General features: G+C 37.6%; 1 protein-coding gene across 2 annotated transcripts; it reads left to right on the forward strand.

Moving 5' to 3' along the window:
* Positions 1-14,263: 14,263 nt before the first annotated feature.
* On the forward strand, positions 14,264-24,469 carry stk35l (serine/threonine kinase 35, like). 2 transcript variants are annotated; one of them, XM_051897328.1, is made up of 3 exons: positions 14,264-14,937; positions 18,849-19,607; positions 22,072-24,469. In XM_051897328.1, the coding sequence occupies exons 1-2, from the start codon at positions 14,484-14,486 to the stop codon at positions 19,574-19,576; spliced, it is 1,182 nt and encodes a 393-aa protein (XP_051753288.1). In that variant the 5' UTR covers positions 14,264-14,483; the 3' UTR covers positions 19,577-19,607; positions 22,072-24,469. The 2 variants fall into 2 exon arrangements, with proteins under 2 accessions (XP_051753288.1, XP_051753289.1); XM_051897329.1 differs by lacking the exon at positions 14,264-14,937 and adding an exon at positions 15,226-15,361.
* The last annotated feature ends 981 nt before the right edge of the window (positions 24,470-25,450 follow it).

Genomic DNA, 25,450 nt, shown 5'->3' on the forward strand with positions numbered 1-25,450 from the left:
GTAATAATTGAGTATTCAGTTATGATAATAAAACTATCACAGAGTCTCACAGTGTTTGTTTGGAATCACGTACAGAAACATTCAGATCAATTAAAAGCCTCTTAGCTCAAGCAGCCAGAAGGTAAAGGTAATCACTATCTCTAAACACAGCTGCCTCCACTGTCTGCCTATCTTTGTCTCTCTCTCTCTCTCTCTCTCTCTCTCTCTCTCTCTCTCTCTCTCTCAAAATTCAAATTCAAATTCAAATTTGCTTTATTGGCATGACTTACACAGTATTGCCAAAGCAGTGGCCATTGAACAAATAATGAACAAATAATGATTATATAATGCATAAACATGTAAATATACATACAAGAAATAACAACAATAACAAAAAAAGAATAAGACAATGTAAAAAAAAAAAAAAAAAACTGTACAAACATTAAGAATATTTCTGATTCTAGTTTTGTCCACTGGTTGCTGTCTCTCTTAGATTGTGGCAAGCTGTTACGTATTTTGCTGCTGTTGCAATCAATTTGCTGTTTTCTCCTAGAATATAATTTATTTTTTCTGTATTTGAAGATGCCATAAATTTTGGTTCTAGTAGCTGGAATTTAGTGAAATAGTCTGATCGAATACTGAGATAGTGGTCACAGTGCAGCAGGAAGTGTTCCTCCGTCTCCACCTCTCTCTGAGAGCACAGTGAACACAGTCTCTGCTCTCGCGGCTGCCATCTCTGCCTGTGCCGTCCTCTCTCTATAGCTAGGCTATGATCACTCAGCCTGTATCTGGTTAGGGTCTTTCTAACTTTATGTTCTTTAACACAGCTAAGATATTCTGCTGGTTTGTAGTCTGTTTTTAGTTGTAAATAGAGTTCCATCTTTTTTTGTAATTTAGTGGCATCTTTCCAATAGTTGATGTAATTTTGTTTTTGCAATTGAACAATTTGTTTGGGCCGGATTGTGCTGTGTAGGTTTGGCTGTAGTTTCAGCACCAGCTGTGATAAGGCGCTCCTGATCAGGTTTTGCTCCTGACACTGTAGAGCTTCTGCCTGGTATGAGTTTGGATCACTGTATTTAAGGTGTTGGTAGAATTTTAGAGCTCTTTTTTGGATGGTTATCAATAAAGGGTATTGTCCTAATTCAGCTCTGCATGAGTTGTTTGGTGTCGCTCTATTTACTTTTAATATGCTTTTACAAATTTGAGTATGCAGAGTTTCAATTTCTTCTTTTTCCCATTTTGAGAAATCTTGGGTTTTTTGGGGTCCCCATACCTCACTGCCATATAGAGCAATTGGTTCAATTATTGCTTTTAGGATTTTCAGCCAGGTTTGGATTGGAATTTCATGTCGAATTGTATTTTTAATCATGTAGAAGACTCTCATTGCTTTTGCTCTCAGCTCTTTCACAGCCAGATTGAAATTCCCTGTTGAACTCAGTTTTAGTCCCAGATAGGTGTATTCGTAGGCGTGTTGGAGGACCTGGTTTCCTACTCTAAAGGTGTATCTATTTTCCCTACACCTGGATCTGTTTTGAAAAATCATTATTTTTGTCTTTACTAGGTTAATTTTAAGAGCCCATGTTTGACTGAATGTCTCTATGATGTCGAGGAGTTGTTGTAGTCCCTCTTTTGTTTTTGACAGAATGACTAAATCATCTGCAAAGAGGAGACATTTGATTTCTGATTCAGTCAGGTTTGGGCCGGGGGCAGTCGAATTATTTAATGCTTTGGCTAATTCATTTATATAAATGTTAAATAGTGTGGGGCTCAATGGGCAACCTTGACGGACTCCTCGTTGTTGGGAGAAAAATTCTGTCCGTTTATTCCCTATTTTTACAGCACATGTATTGTTTTTATACATGGTGCTGATCAAATCAAATGTTTTCCCTCCAATCCCATTTTCCAGTAGTTTTAGGAAGAGTCCTTCATGCCAGATTGAATCGAAAGCCTTTTCAAAGTCAACAAAGCAAGCAAAGACTTTGGTTTTGTTTTGGTATACATGTTTATTAATGATCGTGTGGAGGGTGTAAATATGGTCAGATGTTCTGTGCTTGGGCAGGAATCCAATTTGACTTTTATCCAGGATTTTGTGGGTTTTGAGAAAGTTCTGCAATCTCATATTAATAATCGAACAGAATATTTTCCCCAGGTTGCTATTGACACATATGCCTCTGTAATTGTTTGGCTCAAATTTGTCTCCTTGTTTAAGGATTGGTGTAATCAGGCCTTGATTCCAGGTGTCGGGGAAATATCCTACACTCAAAACATTGTTGAATAATTTGATTATTGCAGTCTTGAATTTGTCATTGGTGTATTTGATCATTTCATTTAATATTCCATCAATGCCACATGCCTTGTTGGGTTTTAATGCATGTAGTCTATCTGTTAGCTCGTTTATTGTAATTGGGAAGTCCAGGGGATTCTGATTGTCTTTAATTTTTTCTTTCAGGATTTCTAATTTGGTTTTTATTTCATTTTGAGCAGGATTTGTTTTGGTTGTTTTGTACAGATTTTCAAAGTGTGTCCTCCATATGTTCCCGTTTTGAATGGCCAATTCTTCCTGTTGTGGTCTATAGAGAGTGTTCCAATTGTTCCAGAAGTTACTGGTATTTATTGACTCCTCCATTGCTTGAAATAATTGTTCTGTATGCTCTTCTTTTTTTGCTCTTAGAGTTTGTTTGTAGACTTTAAGAGCTTCATGATATTGATGGCGGAGTTCTTGATTGTCTGGGTCTCTGTGTTTTCGATTGGAAAGATTTCGTACTGTTGTTCTAATACTTTTACACTCACTGTCAAACCACTTTTCGTTGGTGTTTTTTGGTTTAATTTTTGATGATTTTTTCAAATTGCACATGGATGCTGATTGGTGGAATATGTTGGTGATGTCATGTAGTGCCAGATTTATGCCTATTTTATTTTGTGGATATGTGTTAATTATAAATTTGTCCAATAATAATTTGATAGTTTGACTTTCTATTGCACTTTGATAATTTTCTGTGCTGTTTTTTGTCCACTTGTATGATTGTTTCAGCTTTAGTAAATGAGAGGGCTGTCTGTGTGATTCATTAGTTTGAGTTCGTTTTAGATATAATGTAATTTTACAGTGGTCTGACAGAGGTGTTTGAGGGCTGACTGTGAATGCTCTGAGATGCACTGGGTCAATGTCTGTAATGAAATAATCTACAGTACTGTTGCCCAGAAATGAATTAAAGGTATAACAGCCAAAAGAGTCTCCCCGAATGCGACCGTTTATTATATATAGACCCAGTGATTGACAGAGTTCTAGTAGGCTTTTTCCACTTTTGTTTGTGAATTTGTCATAGTTATTTCTGAGGTGGTATGAGGGCAGAGGGTGGCTGGAGTTTGTAATATATTTGTCTCCCTGTGTGTTGACAAAGTCTGGTTCAATTCCAGTTCTAGCATTTAAATCGCCACATATTAACACATTTCCTTTTGTCTGGAAATGGCAGATCTCATCTTGTAGAATGGAGAAGGTTTCTTCATTGTAATAGGGAGATTCAGTCGGGGGTAAATATGTAGCACACAAGAATATGTGACGGTCTGTGGAGACAGTGTCTTTTTGGATTTTTAACCAAATGTAAAATTGTCCGGTTTTTATAGATTTGATTGAGTCTATGAGTTCTGTTCGGTACCATATCAGCATTCCCCCCGAGTCTCTGCCCTGAGTCACCCCTCTTAGTTTGGATGATGGTAGGACTATTTCTCTAAATCCAGTTGGGCAGCCAGTGGACAAATCTTTTATATTCCATGTTTCTTGTAGTATTATAATGTCAGAGTTCTGGATTTCTTTTTTGAAGTCTGAATGTTGGCTCTTAATACCAAAAATGGAGGACCTTAGTCCTTGAATATTCCAACATGTGATTTTTAAGGAATACGAGTCCATTATTTAACTGTTTTTGTTATTTCAAAACAAGACAAACATCAGTATATTGTTGAATTGACATATCAAGAAGAATATATTAAATATTATGATGCATCTAAGAATATATTTAAAACAAATTGAGAATTAAAGTAAAATACATAAAATAAAAATCATATTCTTATTATATTTTTCCCAAGAATATATTAAATAAAATGAGATTTCTAAGAATCCCTTTTAAAATAAATATATAAATAAAAGAAATATAATGCACACACACACGCACGCACACACACAGAGTACATTTCTTTCTTTCTTTCTTTTTTTTTTTTTTTTTTTTTTTCTTCCTCTTCTGAGTCACTAACCCATGAGGTGAGAGCACAACAGAGTCAGCATGTGCTGGATGTTTCTGAGGTCTCTGGATGAAGATGAGGCCTGCTGGCTGTCGACTGTGCTGGTGTTGGAGTGGATCAGTGATCGGCTGACTGCTTCAGCGTAGCTCTGGCTGTCCGAGTGCTGTTCCTGCTGATGTTCATGTGAATGAGAAGGCGAGGAGGCTGTAGGCCTGGTCATGTGAGGTTTTCCAGGGGGAAACATAGAGCCTCTCATTGGGATTCTCTGCTCAGAGTTGAAGTGGTGGAGGGGGCGGTGATTTGAAGGGTGTCCCTGTAGTGGCTCTATGGGGTGTCCATGTGATCGCTGTTGTGTGTTGGAGTTGCGGTTCAGTGTGATGTCCTTCAGGGTCTTTGTAAAGATGGGGACTGCCCTTCTGTGGAGATGGACATGGTCGTAAAGACTGCTGAGATTCAGAGTGGGGTGCTGAGCCAGGTATACGTTGGGCTTTAGGGCACAGTCTCTGGATACTCTTGCATTTATATGCCTGATGGTGTCTGGGTGGAAATCAGAGCGCAGTAACAGGGTGGAGAGGATAATTTTGGAGTTGGGGAAGTTGGAGGATGCCTTCTCTGTTACATTTATGAGAGCTGTAGCTACTCTCTCTTGTTGAGCTCTCAGGTCATTGGTGCCAGTGTGGATGATAATATGGCTGGGGGAACCCAGCTGTTCTTCACACAAGAGCTCCAGGGCTTTCTGTGTGTTTGGGCACCATATTTTCTTGACATTTCTTCTCGGGAACAGTTTATTTTCATCGACAAACTTGCCATTCGAGTCCATGAGGAGTACAATCTGAGACTGTGTTTGACTGTAGGAGTCAGATGGAGGAGGGCTGCTGGGGTTGATGGCTGTGGTGGGAGGAGAAGGAGAAGGGGTCTCCTCTAAGTTCTGCTGTTCTCCTCTCTGTGTCAGCTGCTTCTCCAAAGCTTGCAGTTGTTTTCTGTAGGACTCTCTGTCCTCTCTCAGTCCTCTTATCTCTTCTCTCATTACAGACACTTGTTTGTTGTATTCTTCTCTCTGTTTTTTTCAGTTCCTGAATGTCTTTCTTTAGCATTGCTATTTCTTTCCTGTAATCCTCTTTTCTTTCTATTCGATCAGTCTCCTGCGCTACTCCATGCACCTCCTCTCTTAGCTGCACCAGTTCCAGTTCCATCTCTCTGAACTTCTCTTTCATGTCGTTGATGATGCTGTGTAGAAGGAAGATCTCCTCACTGTCATCCCTGGACTGCTCATTTGTGGATTGATGGGTGGAGGTGGAGGTGTCTTCTGCCTGTTTCAGTGTATTAGGGCTGATCTTGTTCAGCTGAGCTTTTCCTTTAATTTGGAGGAAGTCCTTTTCAAATTGTTTCAGATTGCCCTGAATCATTACAGTCCCATTTTTGTATAAATTAACTGTTATCATGACATCTGAATCTGAATCCTCCTCCTTGATCTGCAGTTTCCATCCATTACTGATGCCCTTTCTGATTACTGTGGGGTAATGATGTCTGATCGCTGAGTGCCAGGCTTCTGGGTCTTCTGTATAAAATATGATGTTACTGACCACTCCGTTCTTGTATAAGTCTGAGTACAGCGTTTCTGGTTTGTCCTTGAGGAGCTTTTCTTTATGTCTTTTCTTTAAGATCTCATTGGTAGCTTTAGATGGGTCTCTCTCTCTCTCTCTCTCTCTCGCTCACTCACTCATTCACTCACTCTGTAATAGTTTCAAGACTGCTTTCACCCTAAACTGTAACTTTTGCCAGTGTGCTCCATGCTGCTAGAAAACAGTATCAGACAGTGTTGAGTAACCAGCTTCACTCAAAATCATTACAAATGATTGCAGTACACCCACATATGTTGCAATCAACAGATTTAAAACCTCATGTGAACTGAACCTGTTTAGAAAGTTTGATAATGCATTTGTGGAACTGTGATAATGGCCATGATTTTCAGTGTAATATATTTTAGGGAAAGAACTATGAGGCAATACTAGGCTTAAATTTCTAATGGCGAATAACATTCAGACGCGAGCAGAATGCTACCTGTATTGTGTTTGTGATCGGATTCTGTTCTGACTGCAGTCAGAAGGTTTTTGGAAACCCTACATTTCCCGTGAAGAGGTGGGAAAAATGCTTCTTTTAATCACTGCAGCGGTCGCTCACTTAAGGTCAGCAGGAGGTCACTGACCAGATATATTCATTTGATTTGCTCTGTTCTGTTTCTTGATTTCTCTCACTCTCTCTCAGGCAGAACTGATTTAAAAAAAGAACAATTAAGCTGCGCTGTGGAACTGTTTACAATGCCATTGTACATTTCAGAATACTGATTAATTAGAAAGACAGTCTGCTGTAAACACTGTTAATTAGGGTCACTAGCAAATAAACTTCAAACTACATAGATGTAAATTGTACTTGCATGTATAGGAGTTGTACTGTATGTTTAGTCCCATTAAACAACCATGTTTGCATCTGCTTTTGAAATGCACATCTTTCCTGAATACCTGCCCTGATTGTCTCTGTTAATGACCCGGAGCATCTGTTATCCCGTCCTGCTCTACATCTCCTACAGAATCAGATCATCCATCAACCTGTTAAATGATCCTCCAGTTGCTAATGAACACAAGTCTCTATCTTTATAGACGTGCACATCATCTTCCAAATAACACCTCTAGTTAAACCTTTATTCCCAAAAAGATTAGAATATTCCTACTCTAAAAAATGTTGGGTTAAAAACAACCCAAGGTGGGCTGAAAATGGACAAACCCAGCAATTGGGTTAAATGTTTGCCAAACCTGCTGGGTAGTTTTATTTAACTCAACTATTGTTTAAAAATTACTGTATTACTTGTTTAAAATGAACCCAAAGTATGTTGGAAATTAACATTTATGAATATGTTTTATAAATGAACATTTATTAATATGTTTAATGAATAATAATTAAACAATAAAGATTTATTAAATTGCTTATTAATAAATGTTCACCTTTTGATTAATATTGTTACCACTATTAATTATGTGTCTGATTTCCAACCTATTTTGGGTTCATTTCAAGCCAGCCATACAGTAATTTTTAAACAATAGTTGGGTTAAATAAAACGGCCCAGCACATTGGGCTGACCCAATCACTGAGTTTGTCCATTTCCAACCCAACTTGGGTTGTTTTTAACCCAGCATTTTTAATATTGTATATACATGTTATTCAGCAGATTCATGTCTTTTTCTGTTGTTTGCTGGTGGAAATGATTGCTCACAGTTTCTATATATTTCAAATAATTAATAATAATTTATTCATGTGGAAGTGCACAGATTTAATTTAATCTTTTTTATTACAGTGAATATTTTTCTTCAGATTTCTCTAAAAATTGAATATTGGCTGACATTTACATAAATTTTGTTCACATATTCATAACTTGCCTAAATCAGTTGCATGTATACAATATGTTAAGCAGCTATTCAAAATCCTAGCCATGTGAGACCTGAAGTCTGTCCAATATATCACTAATAATTAAATGAAAATTCATTAAAAAAACTAATAGTGTAAATTATGGTTATTTATCTCTGAATCTTTCTTTGAATTAGGACATTTGCAGTGGGACACCCTTGTGTTTCGGTGTTTCCATGTAAACCTCAGGACGTGACAGATTTCCCTCTTTTGACAGACTTGCTGATTACGACAATAGTATTCTTAGGGTAATGAGAGGTTTCTATGGCAACAATAATGCTTGTACACTCACCTGCCTCAACCTTCACACAGCAGCAAAAATGAACCCATCACAGGAATTCATTTCAGCGAGGCTGATTAGAAGGCTGCAGTTAAGGCTTTGAAAATATATTGGATTTCACAACACAATGAATATTTCAATTAATTAAATTTAGGAGACCTTGTGAATGGATTGTAACTTCTAAGATTAAACAAATCTAATACTGTTTGTGCTTGTCTAATAAATATAGCATCATATATTGACTTACATAGCAAAAAAACTTTTTCTACTTTTGTATTCACACTCAAACTACATAATATAATTGTATCTTCAGAAGTCAAATGAGTCAAAAATTACCCATAAAGATGTCTGTATAAATCATGATGCAAAGTGGTTTTTGACTCTTTTTGAGGCCAACCAGTATCCCCGACCCCCTCTTGTAATGATATAGGTAAAAACAATGAAGAGATTCATGTAATCATGCCAATCACTCTGCATTTCAAATTCAAGGAGAGAGTAATTGCAGTGAAGTGATGTGAGTGTGGAGGTGTGTGCGTAACCCTAATCCTTGCCATCAGCATCAAGCCTCTCTCTTCTTCTTGTGTCCTGATTACTGCACTGATTGTGTCTCTCAAGAGCAATGTCAGATCTCTTAACATCCACATGGCATCATGTCTTTCCATTAATCTCAAAAATAATAACCTTTATTTACAACAAAGAATGGGGAAATTCTTGACTCTTTTCCTGACTGAAAGTTCAGTATGTTGTTAACAGCTTTAATATCAAGTGAGTAAATCTTTGATCTTCAGCACAAGCTTATGTTGATCTTTAAGGGGGGATTGATTATGATTTCACTTTTTTAACTTTAGTTAGTGTGTAATGTTGCTGTTTGAGCATAAACAACATCTGCAAAGTTACAACGTTCAAAGTTCAATGCAAAGGGAGATATTCTCTGTTTAAGGACTACAACAAACGGCTGGTAGGGACTACAACGAGCTTCTTCCTGGGTTAGTGACATCACTAACCCTAAAATTTACATATACCCCGCCCTCGGGAACATGCAACAAAGGGGGCGAGGCTATGTTGGGCTGCTTTAGAGAAGAGGAAGAGTTGTTGTAGTAGTGTTGTTGCCATGCTGTAATTTTACACCGGACTGCTTCACAAACGAGGATCAATTCAACGCTGGATTTGCACAAAAGATTAACATGACGGCACATGCTAGTCGATGAATTGAATCCACTCCACAGCAACTAAAAATGTAACCACTAACAATTCAGAAAAGTCCAGTTGCATTTTAAAAGTTGTAACTTCTTCCTGAGTGTCTCCATCAGTGTCGACTCCGGTTTGAACAATGTAAGGCTGAACACCGTTACTGACAATCGTCATTTTGGCTGCGTGAGATTCTCCAGCTTTGTTGTTGTTGAGCAACTGAAGCACAAGCTGATAAAGCTCCGCCCTCTTCTGGAAAAGATGCTGGGAGCTCAGCTCATTTGCATTTAAAGGGACACACAAAAATGACTTATGACAAAAATAGTTTATAGTTTGACAAAAATTTGACAAACTATAATAAATGATCTGTGGAGTACTTTGAGCTGAAACTTCACAGACCCGTTCTGGGGACACCAGAGACTTATATTACACCTTGTAAAAAGGGGCATTATAGGTCCCCTTTAATATCCTGTTGCCATAAAGGTTCTTTATTGGCATCTGGTAACATCCATGGAAACTTTCTATTGCACAAAATGTTCTTTATAGTATAAAAAGGTTCTTTAGATTATTAAAATGTGTTTTCATACTGAGAAATAATGGTTCTTTTATGCTGTCTGCACACTGTTTAAGCTGATTTGCACCCCCCGATGATGAAGGTAAGCCCCATTGGTTCAGTAATAATTCTAATATATTCAAATTAATTATTTATCAGGGAATATTTATTACAATTATTATGCCATTATTATGTCATTAGACAATTTTATTTTTTATTTTTTTAATTACTCAAGAGGTTAGTATTAAAAACACCAAACAAACAAACAAAAATATATGCAGAAATGTAGCTAGCCTTTGTAATTGTTAAGTTGCCATGGCAGCCAAACAAAACCATGGAGAGCTGCACCCTATTGCCCACTTCAGAGCTGCACACACCAGCCTATTGTACCACACACTCATTTTCTACACCACTTGTTCTCAGTGGGTTCTGCTTTCAAGGCTACACTACACACACTGCAACCAAATGTTTCCGATGTCTCTGCATTTTAATGTGTCACACATAATGTAATGCAATATGTTCTTTCCTATAGAGATGCAAAGCATTGAGGTTGCACAAATTTAGAGCTGTTTTACTTGCATCATTTTGCATAATTACACATAGTAGATATTAGCCATAGCTGTAAAAAAAAAAAAAAAAAAAAAAAAAAAAACTAGGATCCTTTGTGACTATATAATTGATTAAGATCTTTTAAGTCTGGACTTTTAAAATGACTTTAAAAATGTTTGGTGTAATCTTACAAGTAGGCCTTTTTATTATTCATGTGTAAAGATTAGGTTCATTCATTCAATTACTGTAGCACTTCAGAAGAAACCTATGCACAAAAATAACATCACTGCCATCTACAGGATACTCTGCAAAATAATAAAAAAACAAAGACATGGAAGAAATCTCCAAACTTTTAAGTCAATAGCTTACATGTAGATTTTTTTTTTTTTTTTATTGAAGCAATTTCACATTACCCCGCTTTATAAAATGTTTATTAACATAGGCTACTTAATTAAAACCTAACTATAATGCTGATATAAACCTCTTGACTGTATCCAACAATTAAATCATACAATAATGCCATTTTATCTTTTTTAATTAGTATTCTGTTAATTATAGTAAATTCTTATAAATTTGTTAATAATTACAAAACCAAAATTGATCACAAACAAGCTAGCAAAAATGGCTGCCCACTGCTCCGGGTGTGTTCACTACTCGCTACTGTATGTGTGCACTTGGAGTGCACTTGCAGAGCACAAATTTCGAGTATGGGACACCATACTGGCTACACGTCACGTCCTTTTAAAATTGAAACATAAGGGCCAGATTTACTAACAGAAATTCACTATAATCTATAAGCACACCTTGTTTTGAAACTGAATATGATGACACCGAGGCCCAACGTTTTCTCACAGGGATATAAACTCGTCACCTTTGGGCGAAATTCAGGGTTTTCAATCCAAAATAGGTTATTTGTGTGACTCATGTTTCTGATGAGTTTTTAAAATTGGTTGGGAAGGGTCTTTTTATGGCTGGGACAATACATCGATTCTCGATACAATGATTCTGGGTCGATTCTAATATTTTCTCTCTCGAATCGATTCTGAGCTTAGTTTAACAGCAGATGGCGCTCTAGGCTAGTTTTTAAACGCACACTCAAATGCCCATAAAGAAGAGTGCTGGACAGCGATCGTGCGTGAGTCATGTAAGTGGTTAAATATACTTGCACCTCGGCTCAGAATGCTTTTATGACGCTAGATTAATGTAAACACAGCCCACTTGAACACCCTTGTAATTCGCTTCAACCTTTTCGAACTTTATTAATGATTATTTTTGGTTTCAGTGGCGTGTGTAAAGGAACTGGAAGCAAGCAGAGTACCGGTGTTTTTAAAGCACACAGTGCCATCTGCTGTTAAAAACTAAGCTCAGAATCGATTCGAGAGAGAATCGCGATACATTGGAAAATAAAAGAATCGCTCCAGATTCTTTGTATCGAGAATCTATGTGTTGTCCCAACCCTAGTTACAGTACCACTAACTCAGTAACAGTAAGTGAGTGGCCATCCTTTCACCCCTCGCTTTGGGACAGTCCTAAAATGCCCTGTCACCTGTCATTGTGATCCCAGAAGTTCCTCTGATGGCCGGCCAAGAGGTTGCTGTGAACGCTGTTCCTGTTCCACAGCCTCCCCAGAGGTTCCTCTCTCTTCATTCCTCAGCTGGTAGCGTCTGGTGAACCTCCATGCCTTAGCATCTTACAAGGCTGCCAATGATTTAATAAATTGAATTTATTTAAATTTAATTATATGCAGATTTTAAATTCAAAATGGCAGTGGATTACTGCCAGTCGTTTAACATTTCCATCAATAAAAAAGTTGTCCGATTTTAAATATTTAATACTGTATAAAAACTACTGATCACGTGCAGAACTGTCCACGCCCATCAGCACTTTTATGGGATTGCGGTGTCACGCTAATTTTCACTGTTAAGTAAATCTGGCCCAAAATGTATAGGCAAAATTATGAGAAGATGCAACTGAATATTTAATGATATAATTTAAAACTACACCAGTAGGTGGAGCAAGATGCTAAGTTGTTGCACTGACTTAACATTGGCCACAGTGTATTTCTTTAATCGTGTTTTCTTTCATCCATTGTTAACTTTTACAGTCAATTTGATTGCAAATGGATAAAATCTAGTCCAAATCTCCCTATTACATAAGAAAAATAGGTAACTTGTAATTGTGAATGCCAACTTAAATGCATTTTTGGCCAGTTTAGATCCTTTTGGAACAGTTGGATGGAACTGTCACTCATCCTACCATCAGGAATGTATATCTGTTTAATTATTACAAATTAAAGCTTAGTATTTCTTGTGTGTTTGTGTTTGTGGCTATGAGGACAAAATGTCCCCACAGAGATGGCAATATCTGAAATCCTTGTCCTTGTGGGGAAATGTTTGGTCCCCATGAGGAAAACAGCTTATAAATCATACTAAGTGATGTTTTGTTTGTGATGTGTTTAAATTTTAAAAACGCACAAAGTTTTCTGTGATGGTAGGTTTAGGTTCAGGGGATAGAATAGCCTATATCGTTTTCTGTGATTTCTGTGGAATGTCCCAATAAAAAACATGAAAATTACACTTGTGTGTAAAGAACACTTACAACATTTAAATGAAAATATTCCATTAAAAAAAAAACATGCATTCTCCTTAGGAACAACCTGCAAGTTTCCAAAAGAAACGGCTTTGCTTATCTAGCCCATGTAAAACGCATCAGACTTTCCTCACTGACAACAAAACAGTGACCCATGTAAACAGTGAGCCATTGATGTTGGCAGTGTTTTCAGACATGCCCTCATGCCTGTATGTAAATGTGGATGAGTGATGACATTTGAGGTCATTTTTGAGGTGATTCAGGATTGTCATTTTTTTTTAAATGAAATCACTGTTATATGCAGGTGCACATAAATAGTTAACAATATAAAAGACAGCAAGACAGACAATGTTGGTTTATTCAAGGAGAATGAGCAACAACATCTGCCACCTCATAATGCTGTCATCTTATGTAATCCATGTAAATCCTGTCCATTAGTATCTGAACGTTGATGCTTTATCTGCAGCAAAACTTATCATCTTGCAATAACCTACAAAAAAAAAGGTTCAATAAAATTTTAAACTTTAAAAAGGTGTGGTCCCGAAGACTTGATAATATATTCATTCTCCCTCACTGTTCACACATTTTTAACTTTTTTACGATTATAAATTTTACCCCCCAAAACATATGTTTTACTTGTGTATATGAATCAAACGGATAGCAGGATGAAAAACTAAAACGTGACAATATTTCACATTATGCTCAACTGATGGAAGCCACAGATACCCCAGATGCTCTCCATCGTGTCTGACCACGTGTGTGCGCTGAGCTATAGAAAGCACATGCACGCTCATGCTAGTGGGACTAAACCATTCTATTCCACAACACGGGTGACAACAGTCCACGAATGTACATGTATTTATAGGTTTCCCACAGGGACTTAGCCTGATCCTTGTTGAAATTACATGAACAATTTTTGAAGGGGGAAATGGCTGCTATCAATTTATTAATGCTGTATGTAGCCTATATATTTCAGAACGTGTATTGGTCAATGAAATGAGTTATTAATTTTCTAAATTTATATTAAAATGTGTGGTTTTTATAATAAAAAATGTCTGTTGGTGTTCAGGTCAAATGGAGTAACCTAACTTCTAACTTCTTGATATTCATGACTCAAAAAAAATTATATATATATATTTTTTAAAAAAATGCATGAATGACACCTTTAAAAAATGCTTGAAAACTTTTGATTTTATGTAGCCTAGCCTGTGTAAATGGTATAAACGATCATACAATTTCAAATGCATTATATTTATATAAATACAAAGAAAGAATACAACGTTATTTTTATTTAAAAGATATGATTACGCAAGAGGTGTCATGTCTCATATTTGGTTCTCCTCAACATTTTAACACCACTGATTTAACGTAACTTAAAGCCAAAAGAGGCGTTTACATTGTACGTGTGTCCTCATAGGTCAGGAATCACCCCCCTGTACTGGAAAGTGGGATGATCCAGTCAACTTCATTCAAGGTTCATTCAGTTCAGGCTAGAAGCTTGACTGTGATTGAATCACGATACCCAACTGTATGAAAAAAGAAAAATAAATCAGATGTCAGCGAATACTTAACAGCTGCTAAACGTCCGTAAGCTCTAGAAATATGAACGCGGAAGATATTTCCAAACGCACGTACAAAACGTGAGGAGGCGTGATGGATGCAAAGGACAGAGAGCGGCAACGGACACGGAACGCTTGCAAAAGAACCGAAAGCGCCAGTGTCCTGCGCTCGCTAAGCGTAGACGATAATGAGACAATGGGAGACGAGTTGGACCTGGGTAAACATGGTAGTCTTGAACGGCGGCTTTTTGCACCGCGGTACAGCTTGCTTCGTGAAGTTGGCAGGGGCAGTTATGGCGTTGTGTACGAAGCAGTTGCCCGTAAATCAGGTGCGAGAGTGGCGGTGAAGAAGCTGCGCTGTGACGCGCCTGAGAATGTGGAGTTGGCGCTGGCGGAGTTTTGGGCTTTGACCAGTCTGGAGAAACGCCATGAGAATGTGGTGCAGCTGGAGGAGTGTGTGCTCCAGAGGAACGGGCTGGCCCAGAAAATGAGCCATGGCAATAAGCGTTCAAAGCAGTATTTGAGGTTGGTGGAGACCTCGTTGAAAGGTAAGATGTTTTTATTCAAGCACTGGCGTTTTAACAGTTGTTCTAGAAGGTCAGCGGTGGAAGAATGGCTAACAGTAGCTTTTGTTTGTGACAGTTCACTCATTTGGTTAGCAATGACATATTGGCTATTCAAATTTTGAATAATGTCAATTTTGAGTCGTTTTTCATTGTAATCTGAAACAAAACTGGTTAGAATCCATTGTTTGGCAGTGAGTCATATGACGTTCCACCGATGATGACACCGGACGTTTATAATGCGCATGTCTGTGTTCTACATTAAGATTGTTTACATTTTATGTAAGAATGTGGCAAATATCGGTCAAATTTGCCCTCCCCCACCCTCCTCTCGGTTATGAAACTCTGAGGTTGGAGGTGGGGGAGGTGCTGGTGTTGGGTCAAACCTTCTCTACACACTCTGTCCCAGGTTAGAACAATGGAGTTTGATTCCTTACATGACAACTGTGTAAATTATCTTACAAATGAAAAAGAGACAGGGGTGATTTAGAACAAATAATCACGGCCAATTTGATCTCAATCTTGATGTGTTGGGCTGTCTTCTTTGTGTGGCTGCTTTCACATGTAGATTTTCTGAATCATCATGTAGGTTATTGTACTGTATAACATAGTGTTTCCAGAGGCATGTATTTGCTTGTAAGCTGTTGGTCTAGTCTATATTTAGTGTACATGGAAGTGAAAGTAGGAAGAGATGTTTAACTGCTAGGCCTATATGGGCAATATACTATGAATACATTTAAAAAGTGTTTTGAAAGTGTAGTCTCTGATGGGAAAACAAGATAGTAGGCATGGAATTAGACTTAGTTTAGATGAAGTAGCTCATTTTCGGTCTTCTTAAATAGGTTGACAAGTATTAACATAAATTTCAAAACCACTTTGGGGGGAATTAGAGCCAGATAAACCTAAACAATAACTTGAGTGCACTTTTAAGAGTGTAATGAAAAGGAAACTGCTATTATTATTATTATTATTATTATTATTTTCAAATTTAAATTGTTTTTAAGCAATTGTCTTATCTTGAGTATTGTTCTTATGTAAATTAACTTGAAAAGCAGTGGTTCCCAACACTGGGCCTTGGAGTACCCCAATAGTACACATTTTGAATATCTTTCTAATCTGACACAGACACAATTTCAGGATTTAAAGTCTACTAACGAGCTGATGAGTTGAATCAGGTGTGTCTGATTAGGGAGGCATACAAAATTTGCAGAGTTGGGGGTACTCCAGGACCAGGGTTAGGAACCACTGTTTTAAGCCAGGCCATATTTTAGCTTTGTAGTGTGTCATTTGTCGCAGTGGTGAATTTAATGTCAGTGGTATGACCCATTTCCATTAAACTTCAGTATTTTATCTTATAGAAAATAACAGTGTTGTTTTCATGCAGTGAAAGTGTTTTATTTCAACAGTAGTGACCATACAATGATTTTACAGCTTTATCAATGGCTTGGGCGGTTTGACTCACGACTATTGCTGTCTCGAGAGAGAGCTGTCATCTGCTCATGTGAACAGCAGTGGCCGTCCTGAGGAGCGCTCAAACGTGGACTCCTCAAAAATGTCTTGCACAACGTCTCCATTAATTCGCACATAATTTAATGTTAATATATTTTAAGGCACTGAATTGCTATCAAATCGTGATTAATTCGATTCTTGGCATTTTAAATCGATTACTGATCGAAATCAATGATTCACGATTCAAAAATACATGTTTCAAGATCAATGCATATACATCGTCAAGATTTGTAATCGATGCATCGAGAAAATGAGTGAATCGTTACACCCCTACTACGAACCGATTGCCCTAAACTCAGTATTTTTTTTTCCCTCAGCTGCAATTTAGCAGACTGTTCATTACCTCCAGTTGATGTTGCAAAATGGATAAACCATATTGCCCATGTATTCCAAGCCATATACGCTGGTGCTTTTTTTTTTACTTTTCAGCACACAGAATTGCACATATGACCAAAGCAGTGCACGTTTCTCCTGAGGAAGCATGTTTCTTCTTCTGAAATAGCCACACAGTTGAATTTAGACTTTTATTCACATATAAACATTGATCAGCGAACAAAAACAGAAGCTCATAACAAACCTCTTCCAGAAGCTCAAACGTGCTGCGTAAGAGTAACACACAAAAATAAACCTAATTGTTTCTCGCACATCAAACAAACATGCTTGAGCTTCCATTTACCTTAACTGATGTGTGAGCTGATGAATATTTATGTGAATATAAGCCTAAATCCAATCTGTTCATCATATAAAGCGATTGAGTCTCTTCAGAAAATTTGGACTAAACTGATCAATTCATATGGATTAGTTTTACGGTTTCTTAATAAACTCTTTGAAGCGTCAAAGTGTCATTTGTGTAGCTGTCTATGGAGGGACAGAATGTTCTAAGATTTCGTTAAAAAGATCTTCATTTGTGTTCTGAGGATGAACGAAAGTCTTACGAGTTTGGAATGACATAAGGGTGGGTAATTAATGACAGATTTTTCATTTTTGGGTGAACTATCCGTTTAGCAAAAACATTACTGAAATCGCATAGTGTATGCCCGGCTTTAGACTGTTTTGTGGTGTTATGATGATAGCACCCTTACCTTTGGAAAAAGACCTGTGAGATTCACAAATATGGTTTATTTATATTTACAGCAGCATGTGCAGATTCAGATAATGCTTGCTCAACAGAACCAGGGTAAGGGATAAAAATAAAACCCATGAAAGCAGAGGACCACGTTTATAATTACACTAAGGCACTTTGGTTTGTATCAGGAAATACAATTCAGTCTTTGTTGTTCATATGGGAGCTAGTCCAGTCCTGTGAGAAGAAACCTAAATAGCTTCAAACTGGTTCCACAGCAATTCGGCCTCTGAAACTGATGACAAAGCAATTCTTCCATTAACTCATTCCATTGCATTAACTCCTCCTTTTGTCTGGTGCTCTCATTCTCTCACGTATTAAAATGTTTACTTTAATGTTATGTGCAAGGTTTTCCCACCGTTTTTGTTTCTGTGTTGACGGGTTTTTTTCATTTCCTAAAGCAGAAGGTTGGGACGTGACATAAAAGGGCCAAACCTTTTTTAAAAGCCTTAAATTTTACCTCAAAGTCCCTTTAAGGCAAATCAGCTCACTTGACAGCCATGTTCTTGATGCCCCGGGCAGTTATTTTGAGGCATGCATGTACAGCATACGTCTACTTGAATGGGGAAAGACTAAAACCAATGTAATAGTTTGTCAAAGTTACATTTCAGTTACGTATTTCAAATCAGCAATTTGACAACAATGGTGTCATAAATTGTGCTAATGTGCATTGTAGAGTAAATGAAGAAGATGATTGGCTCTTTTAACTGCATAGCAATACGTAAAAGACTATTGGTGCTTTTAACTGTAACAGCTGCCATATTGAGCATTACAATTTCTCCCATTCATTTACAAGCAGACCTTCTCTGCCTTATACAGTATCTGGTTTACGTTACAGCCACAATTTAATACCTGCTATTAGTCAGAGGCATGTGATTATTAGGGAAAGGAACATTCTCATTTTATAGAGTATTTCATCAATATTTTTTGGTATGTGTTCCCAGAATTTTAAATGCAACTTGTAGGAGTGCACTAACATATCGATGACATCAAAACCAATAATCATGCGCTAAAAGTCACAGAAAGTCAGTAACCAGTGATTTCTAGTTTAAACCTTTTGATGTTGAAATCAAAAGGGCTAATTTTAAGATTTCGGTTAGTAATCAATTTTGAGTAGGTTCTGCAAAAGTGGCATAATCACCAGTGAAATGATGATTGTTGTTGAATTCCCCTTTGTTTTATGAAAATAACCAATGTAAACACCTCTGATAAATTCTAATTCAAGTATATTAATCTCTACATCTGTTTTTTTGTGTAATTTCAGGTGAGCGTGTATTGTCATGTCCTGATGAGCCCTGCTACCTTTGGTTTGTAATGGAGTTCTGCGAGGGAGGGGATCTGAATCAGTTCATCCTGTCTCGTCAGCCCGATCCCTGCACCAATGCCAGCTTCATGATGCAGCTGAGCAGCGCTGTGGCATTCCTCCATCAAAATAACATTGTTCATAGAGACCTTAAACCAGATAATATCCTCATTTCACAGCGTTCTGGTGCACCCGTGTTGAAAGTGGCAGATTTTGGACTGAGCAAAGTTTGTGCTGGTCTTGGTGCCGGAGTACGGGAATCAGAGGAGGGACGGGACAAAAACAAGAATGGTGTTGTTAACATCAATAAGTTCTGGCTCTCATCGGCATGCGGCTCGGACTTTTACATGGCACCAGAGGTGTGGGAAGGACATTACACAGCCAAAGCAGACATTTTTGCTCTGGGCATTATCATCTGGGCCATGATCGAGAGAATCACGTTCATTGACGCTGAATCGAAGAGGGAACTGCTCGGGACGTATGTGCGGCAGGGTTCTGACATTGTCCCGGTTGGGGAGGCGCTTCTGGAGAACCCAAAGATGGTGCTGAGTATTCCCCAGCGCAGGCGCTCGCACATGTCCGAGGCGCTCCGGAAACTTTTGCAGGACATGCTGGCTGTCAATCCTCAGGACCGACCAGACGCACTAGAGCTGCACAGCAGAATGGGAAAGGTCACGTGTGCAGCGTAAACTCTGACCTTTGACCTGAATGCACACACAGGTATGCCTTTGCCAATGAAGTTTCCATAAATGTACAGATGTGGTTGTTTTTGGCTTTTATGTTTTTGTGTGAAAATTCTTGTTTCCAGAGGCAGTATTAACAGCTGATAACTATAATTGGTGCAGAAATGTTGTGTATTACTATATTATCTCTCTTAAAGCAAACACATTCACGCACAGGGGTGAAAGATACACCATTAGAGATTTGACAGCCAGTAGAAAATCTGCATCTTTGTTCTGTTGTATTTACTTGTCCTACTTTATGTAATTAGTTTCTTTGTTCTTACTTTATTGCTAACTGTTTACATTTTACTTAGGCCTGTATTAGTTAGGCTAATATTATATTTTTTTGTGATGGTGAAATTGGTATTGAGAATTGTGAAATTTGAATGGTATCCTGTGGAGATTTTTTAGTTACAATAAGTTGAGGTAGTGTTGTCAAAAGTTTTAAAAGTATGACGCACTGAGTGCTGTTGAGCGGATTCGTAAACGCCTCTGATTGGCCTTTGTGTTCACACGCTCATCAGATATGTCTGTGATTGGCTACAACGATCAACACTTCATTGTACATGTTGTAAATAGACATCAATGACGCTCTTCACAGAGTGCTTACACAGATACACACGGGAGCGTTTGAAAGTAGGACGGTCCGCTGATAGACTCCTGCTTTCAAATGCTCCCACTTTCAAAACTCTTTCAAATTCAAACACTTCTGTGCGCATGAACACAAAGGCCAATCAGAGGTGTTTACGAATCCGCGCAACAAGGTTCAAAGCGCCACATTTTTAAAATTTCTGTACCGACTTGATATTGCAATCGGTACTTTTGACAACACTAGTTGATTGTATTATCAATTCTGGATAGCATCTTCATTGTCTTTCCACCAGCAAATTCCCACAGCAGTGAGGGTTAAATTGTCATTTGTTGCTGTTCTTTTTATTTATTACTAGTGTTGTGTGTTATGTGTTTTGACTGGACTCTATCATGATGTGATTCTTTCTCAGACTTTCAGAGAACTCTTGTTTGCTTGCTATAAGAGCCTCTTTTGTTTTTTATAAAGTGTATGCTGAGATAGCTGTTATACAACCACACCCATTCACCACCACCCCTCCTCTAACACTCCCCATCCCTTCCCCTCTCTCTCTCTCTCTCTCTCTCTCCCTCTCTCTCTCCATCTCTCCATACTGTTTGCTCCAGGGGACAATGTTCATCAGGCAGAATAGGTGACTGGGTTCCTAGTCCTAAAATGGAAAGATTTTTGTTTTAACATGCCACACACAACAAGCAGTTCCTTGAAGAGACCAGAATTTAGACTAAAGGTAGCACTGCATTAGGGATGCACAATATATAGTATTTGATTTTAATATCAACCTTTTAGTGCTTAGCAACTATAGCGTTAATATAATTAACGGTGTATTGATATTGACCACAATTTTAATTAATCTGCACGTCATTAATTGTCATAGTAAAAACATAGTGAAATGTTTTGTATTTAAGTTGGATTGGTTCAGCATAGCATTTAAAATTGTGTATTTTTCAGTTGAATATCAGTCACTAAAATATTATTTGTGTGTTAATGAATATAAAAGGCAGAGGGCTCATGAGTTCCCCAGCCATTATGAGGACATTACAGCTGTCTGCCTCTCCAGTCATCTTTTGTTCACCATCCCCCTCTCCTTATCCTACCGTTGCTACATTCAGAGCGGAAAAGAATACTGCATGGAGCCTCTTGGATAATTTGCTCTCAGACAGTGGTGTCTATGTGGGACGTGAGAAAGGGTGGGTTTGCACCCGAAACAGCGTGTGTTTTGTAGTTGGAGTGACTGCAGCGGGGCTTTAATAGCCACTCCTGACTCAGCACATAGTTTGAGCCGCAGGATATGAGGAGGAGGGGTGAGGTCTTTATACTGTATGCTGCTGAGATCAAGCTGCACTCATGCTGACTAATGATAGATAGCCTGCAAAGATTTTTTTCTGTTTGTGTTTGAATGCTTGTAAATCTGGTTACTCAACAAGCAATCTGAGATTCGTACCCATTTGAGGCATTATGTAACACTATCAGCCATCATGACATCACCATTGATTTTTAGCCCGTCACTCAAAAGATAGAAAATACATGGTGCCTCTTTTCTTTTTGTGAAAAGTGTTGTGTTCTCTCTTCTGGGTTCCCGTGATCTGTGAATTTTTTTTTTTTTTTTTTTTTTTGAGAATTTTTATTTTATTTATACATTATTAAAGACATTGGCTGGGAGTTGCTGTTTTTGTATGTAATCTGTAGTAAAAAAAAAAAAAAAAAAAAAAAAAAAACGAATATTAATTGGTCAAAAAGTCTCTTATTTCTCTTTTATGTCTCTTTATTTTATTTTGTTGCATTTTTAGGCTTTTTTTATGTTCTCAGTAAAAGTCTTTATAATCAAATGTTTTAAGTTCCAATTCTAATAACTTGTATTTTTCATTCTTTTTAGGTTTTCCCTTTCCACGGCAGACCAGAAGGGGCCATGTTGCTTGGAAAACTGTGAATCTTCCATTGCTGATTTAATGTGAAGAGTACGAAGTACTCAACTTGAACATCAATACAAATAGATTTTCAACTGACTTTTCACTTTTTTGTTTACAGTAGTGATTTAACCAAATCATTCAGCAAGCCCAGAAGTGTTCAGCCTAACTCAATCATCAGTTACATCACTAAGAGTGAAGTAAAGCTAAAAACAATGTTGTGATACAGTGAGTACAATCAAGCTAAAACAAGCAAGCTCTTTATTAGTCTTACTGAGGGACTAGGACTCTAAAATTCTGTTCATGGAGCTTCCCTAGTTGCTCATCCATTCAAAACAATCTTTTGCCATAAAAAATAGACAACAAAAGTATTTCAATAATTTTTATTTTTCAGTTAAGTTTTATGAGCAGTAAAGCCTTCAGTTTTAGTGCACAAACAGTTCACAGATATTAGGTGTCAGTGATTTTTGTTTTTGATTTTATTTATTTTAGTTTTTTGCAGTACATAGATACTTGACTACATTTTGAGCCCAAGCATATACATATATGCTCATCACATGTCACCAACCAAGTCTCATAGTCTGACACTTGTGTTCAACCAGTTGGTCTTACTTGAGTAAAAAATGAAACTCCACAGGACTTGATATTATTTATCTTTGCTCTGTCACACCGCAATAGCTGAAATCATGATAATTAAAGAATAACTTTTAAAACTTGATTTTAATTTGCTATTAAAATGCTCATCTTAAGCCTAAACCCAGTATTGAGATTTTTCCTTCCTTGAATGCAGATTGATTCTGGTGCCTTGAAGTCTAGTGATATTGAGATTTCTTTTAAGTTTTTTTTGTTTTTTTGTTTTACAGCTTTATCTTTTAAACGTGCTGTACATTCTCCAAGATTTTAATATTTAAACAATTTACATATTAGGCATGTGCAGTTTAACCATTTAGGTGCCAGTTTTGCATTGTTTGAGATTAATTCTTGCCCAAAAAGATTGTTTAATTTTGGTGGCCATTTACAATGCCATTGTCATCTATGGAAAACAGTGTGAACATCCCTTCTCCACAGACATACACTTATACAGTTTAACAGTTTAGTTGTTTTTGGACTTGAAGATTATGTTGTGGATAGATTGATTAATGGAGTTTAAAATAAATTAATTTCTCAGCATTTTTACAAGTGCATTTCCAATTTAGAACAGTGATATTTCCTTTTTGTTAGCTGATTACTTGGAATTGTTCTCAAAAACAGGATGGGAGCTCTGTAGTGGTACTATTGGTCTCTTTCATCCGTATCCTAAATGCTTCACAGAGCACAAGTTGGTGTGTCTGTGTGTGTTTGACTGTTTCCAAGTGTGATTTTTGCCTGACAGTTTGTGTGCTATAGTTCTACCTCAGCACTCTTGTGTTTTAGTAACTAATTCACTAAATAAACTAGCAGTGCTTTGTTTTTTGGAGAGACTAGTAGTTAACATTTTTCAGGTTTATTTATTTTTTTAATAATAAATCTATAGTGTCAAGGTTTTAGTAACTTTTATTCCCTTTGCTTTTTTTGACTGCTTATTGCTGTCTGCTGTAGAAGAAACTTGAGGCTTGTGAGATCAAGATTGAATCACCCTCAGGTTTAAGGTATTTTGAGTTGTAATATTCTGGGCCGTATGGTTCTTTACTTGGGAACAAAAAGTGTTCTGTTACTTTTTCTATGTTCAATTACGTTTTCATTCTGTCAGGAAATACTTTTTGTTTTTAATGGGAGCATTGTTTCTGTTTCTTTTAAATCCACATTTATTTTCCCGAATGGCATTTTAAATGATTGTATGTTCTATGAGGGTCAGTTAATCCTGGAGAGAGCTGGTAAATGTTTTTGCATTTGCTTTATTGTTCTCAGTTACTCTTCTTTTCAGTTTGAATGTTTTAGAGGGCAGAAACGCAGAGAATTTTGTCATAGCAGTCAGATGAATTACAGTATTAGACTGCACTTGCACTGAGGAGAGTGAACCGAGCATAATAGAAGCTCACTTCCTGTTGTATCATCTCTTTTAATCAAATTATGTTTTTCTTTATATTCCTTGTGGTCCAACTTTGACTGTACAATGCACTCGTCTATGCAACCTTTCCTTCTCTGACACTGTGTGATGCTGCTCTGCTAAACTAGCCTCTTCAGACCTTGACACTTTTTGTTGCTCTTTTGTGCTCATTTTATGACCTTTTTGTGGAGCACTTTGTGCTTTTTGTGTGAAAGTTGGACATTTTTTAAATGGACTTTCCTTTGTGTAAAGCACACTAGAGCTGTTGGAAGCTTCACTCTTTTGGGTGTCATCTCTTATTGTTTTGATGTTTTTGATCAATAAACCATGTAAAAGCAAAACTTGCTTGTGTTTTTAATGTTTGTTACTCTTTAAGATTTATTTACAGAATTCTATGGAGTTTTTCTAAGATATTTTCTGTTGAACAAGTTGTTTTAAAGGTACAGTGTTGCAATTGCAAAAATAATGCCATTCTGTCTGCCATTGTTAGGACACACAGGTATAAATTACACTGAATAAATTAAAGTTTATTTGTTGTTTGAAACATAATACTAGATGTTGTACAATATACACTGATGAGCCAAAACATTGTGACCAGTCACAGGTGAAGCAAATATTGTTGATCATCTCCTAACAAGGCCAAATATTAGAGATGGTCCTCACTGCAGAACACGAGATCCAGGGGGCGAGGTTGGATCCAGATCCAACTCTTCCCACTTTACGTATCCTTAAACCTACACATCTCCGCCCCCTGGATCCAAACCTACCCATCTCCACCCCCTGGATCTGGATCAAACTCCTCCCACTTTTACATATCCCTTAACCTACCCGTCTCCGCTCCCTGGATCTCGTGTGTTCTGCAGTGAGGAGCTACTGAAATTTTAAGTCTGGATAGATTAGAGCACTCTGTTCTCGTAATCAACGTGTTGGATGCAGGAAAAATGGCCAGGAATGAAGATCTGTGGTGCGTTTCCCAAAGCCAACTATGGTTGCAAGTTCTGTCGTTACCAACACAATTCAATGGAACTTGCAACCATAGTTGACTAACGATGCTTTTGGGAAACGTACCCCTGAGCGACGTTGACGAGCCAAATTGTTATGGCAAGGCGACTGGGTCAGAGTATCTCTGAAACGGCAATGCTTTTGGCTTGCTCCTGGTTTTGCTCCTGGAGAATTTACCAACAGTGTTCCAATGAGGGACCCGTCTTATCCCGTCTGTTCCGAGCCAGCAGAAGGTCTACTGTGGCACAAGTCGCACTAAATTTTAATGATGTTTTGGATAGAATGTGTCACAACGCAGTACATCACACTCTGCTGCGTAT

This window comes from Ctenopharyngodon idella, chromosome 6, assembly GCF_019924925.1.
Source record: "Ctenopharyngodon idella isolate HZGC_01 chromosome 6, HZGC01, whole genome shotgun sequence".
In the NCBI taxonomy this organism is placed as follows: Eukaryota; Metazoa; Chordata; class Actinopteri; order Cypriniformes; family Xenocyprididae; genus Ctenopharyngodon; species Ctenopharyngodon idella.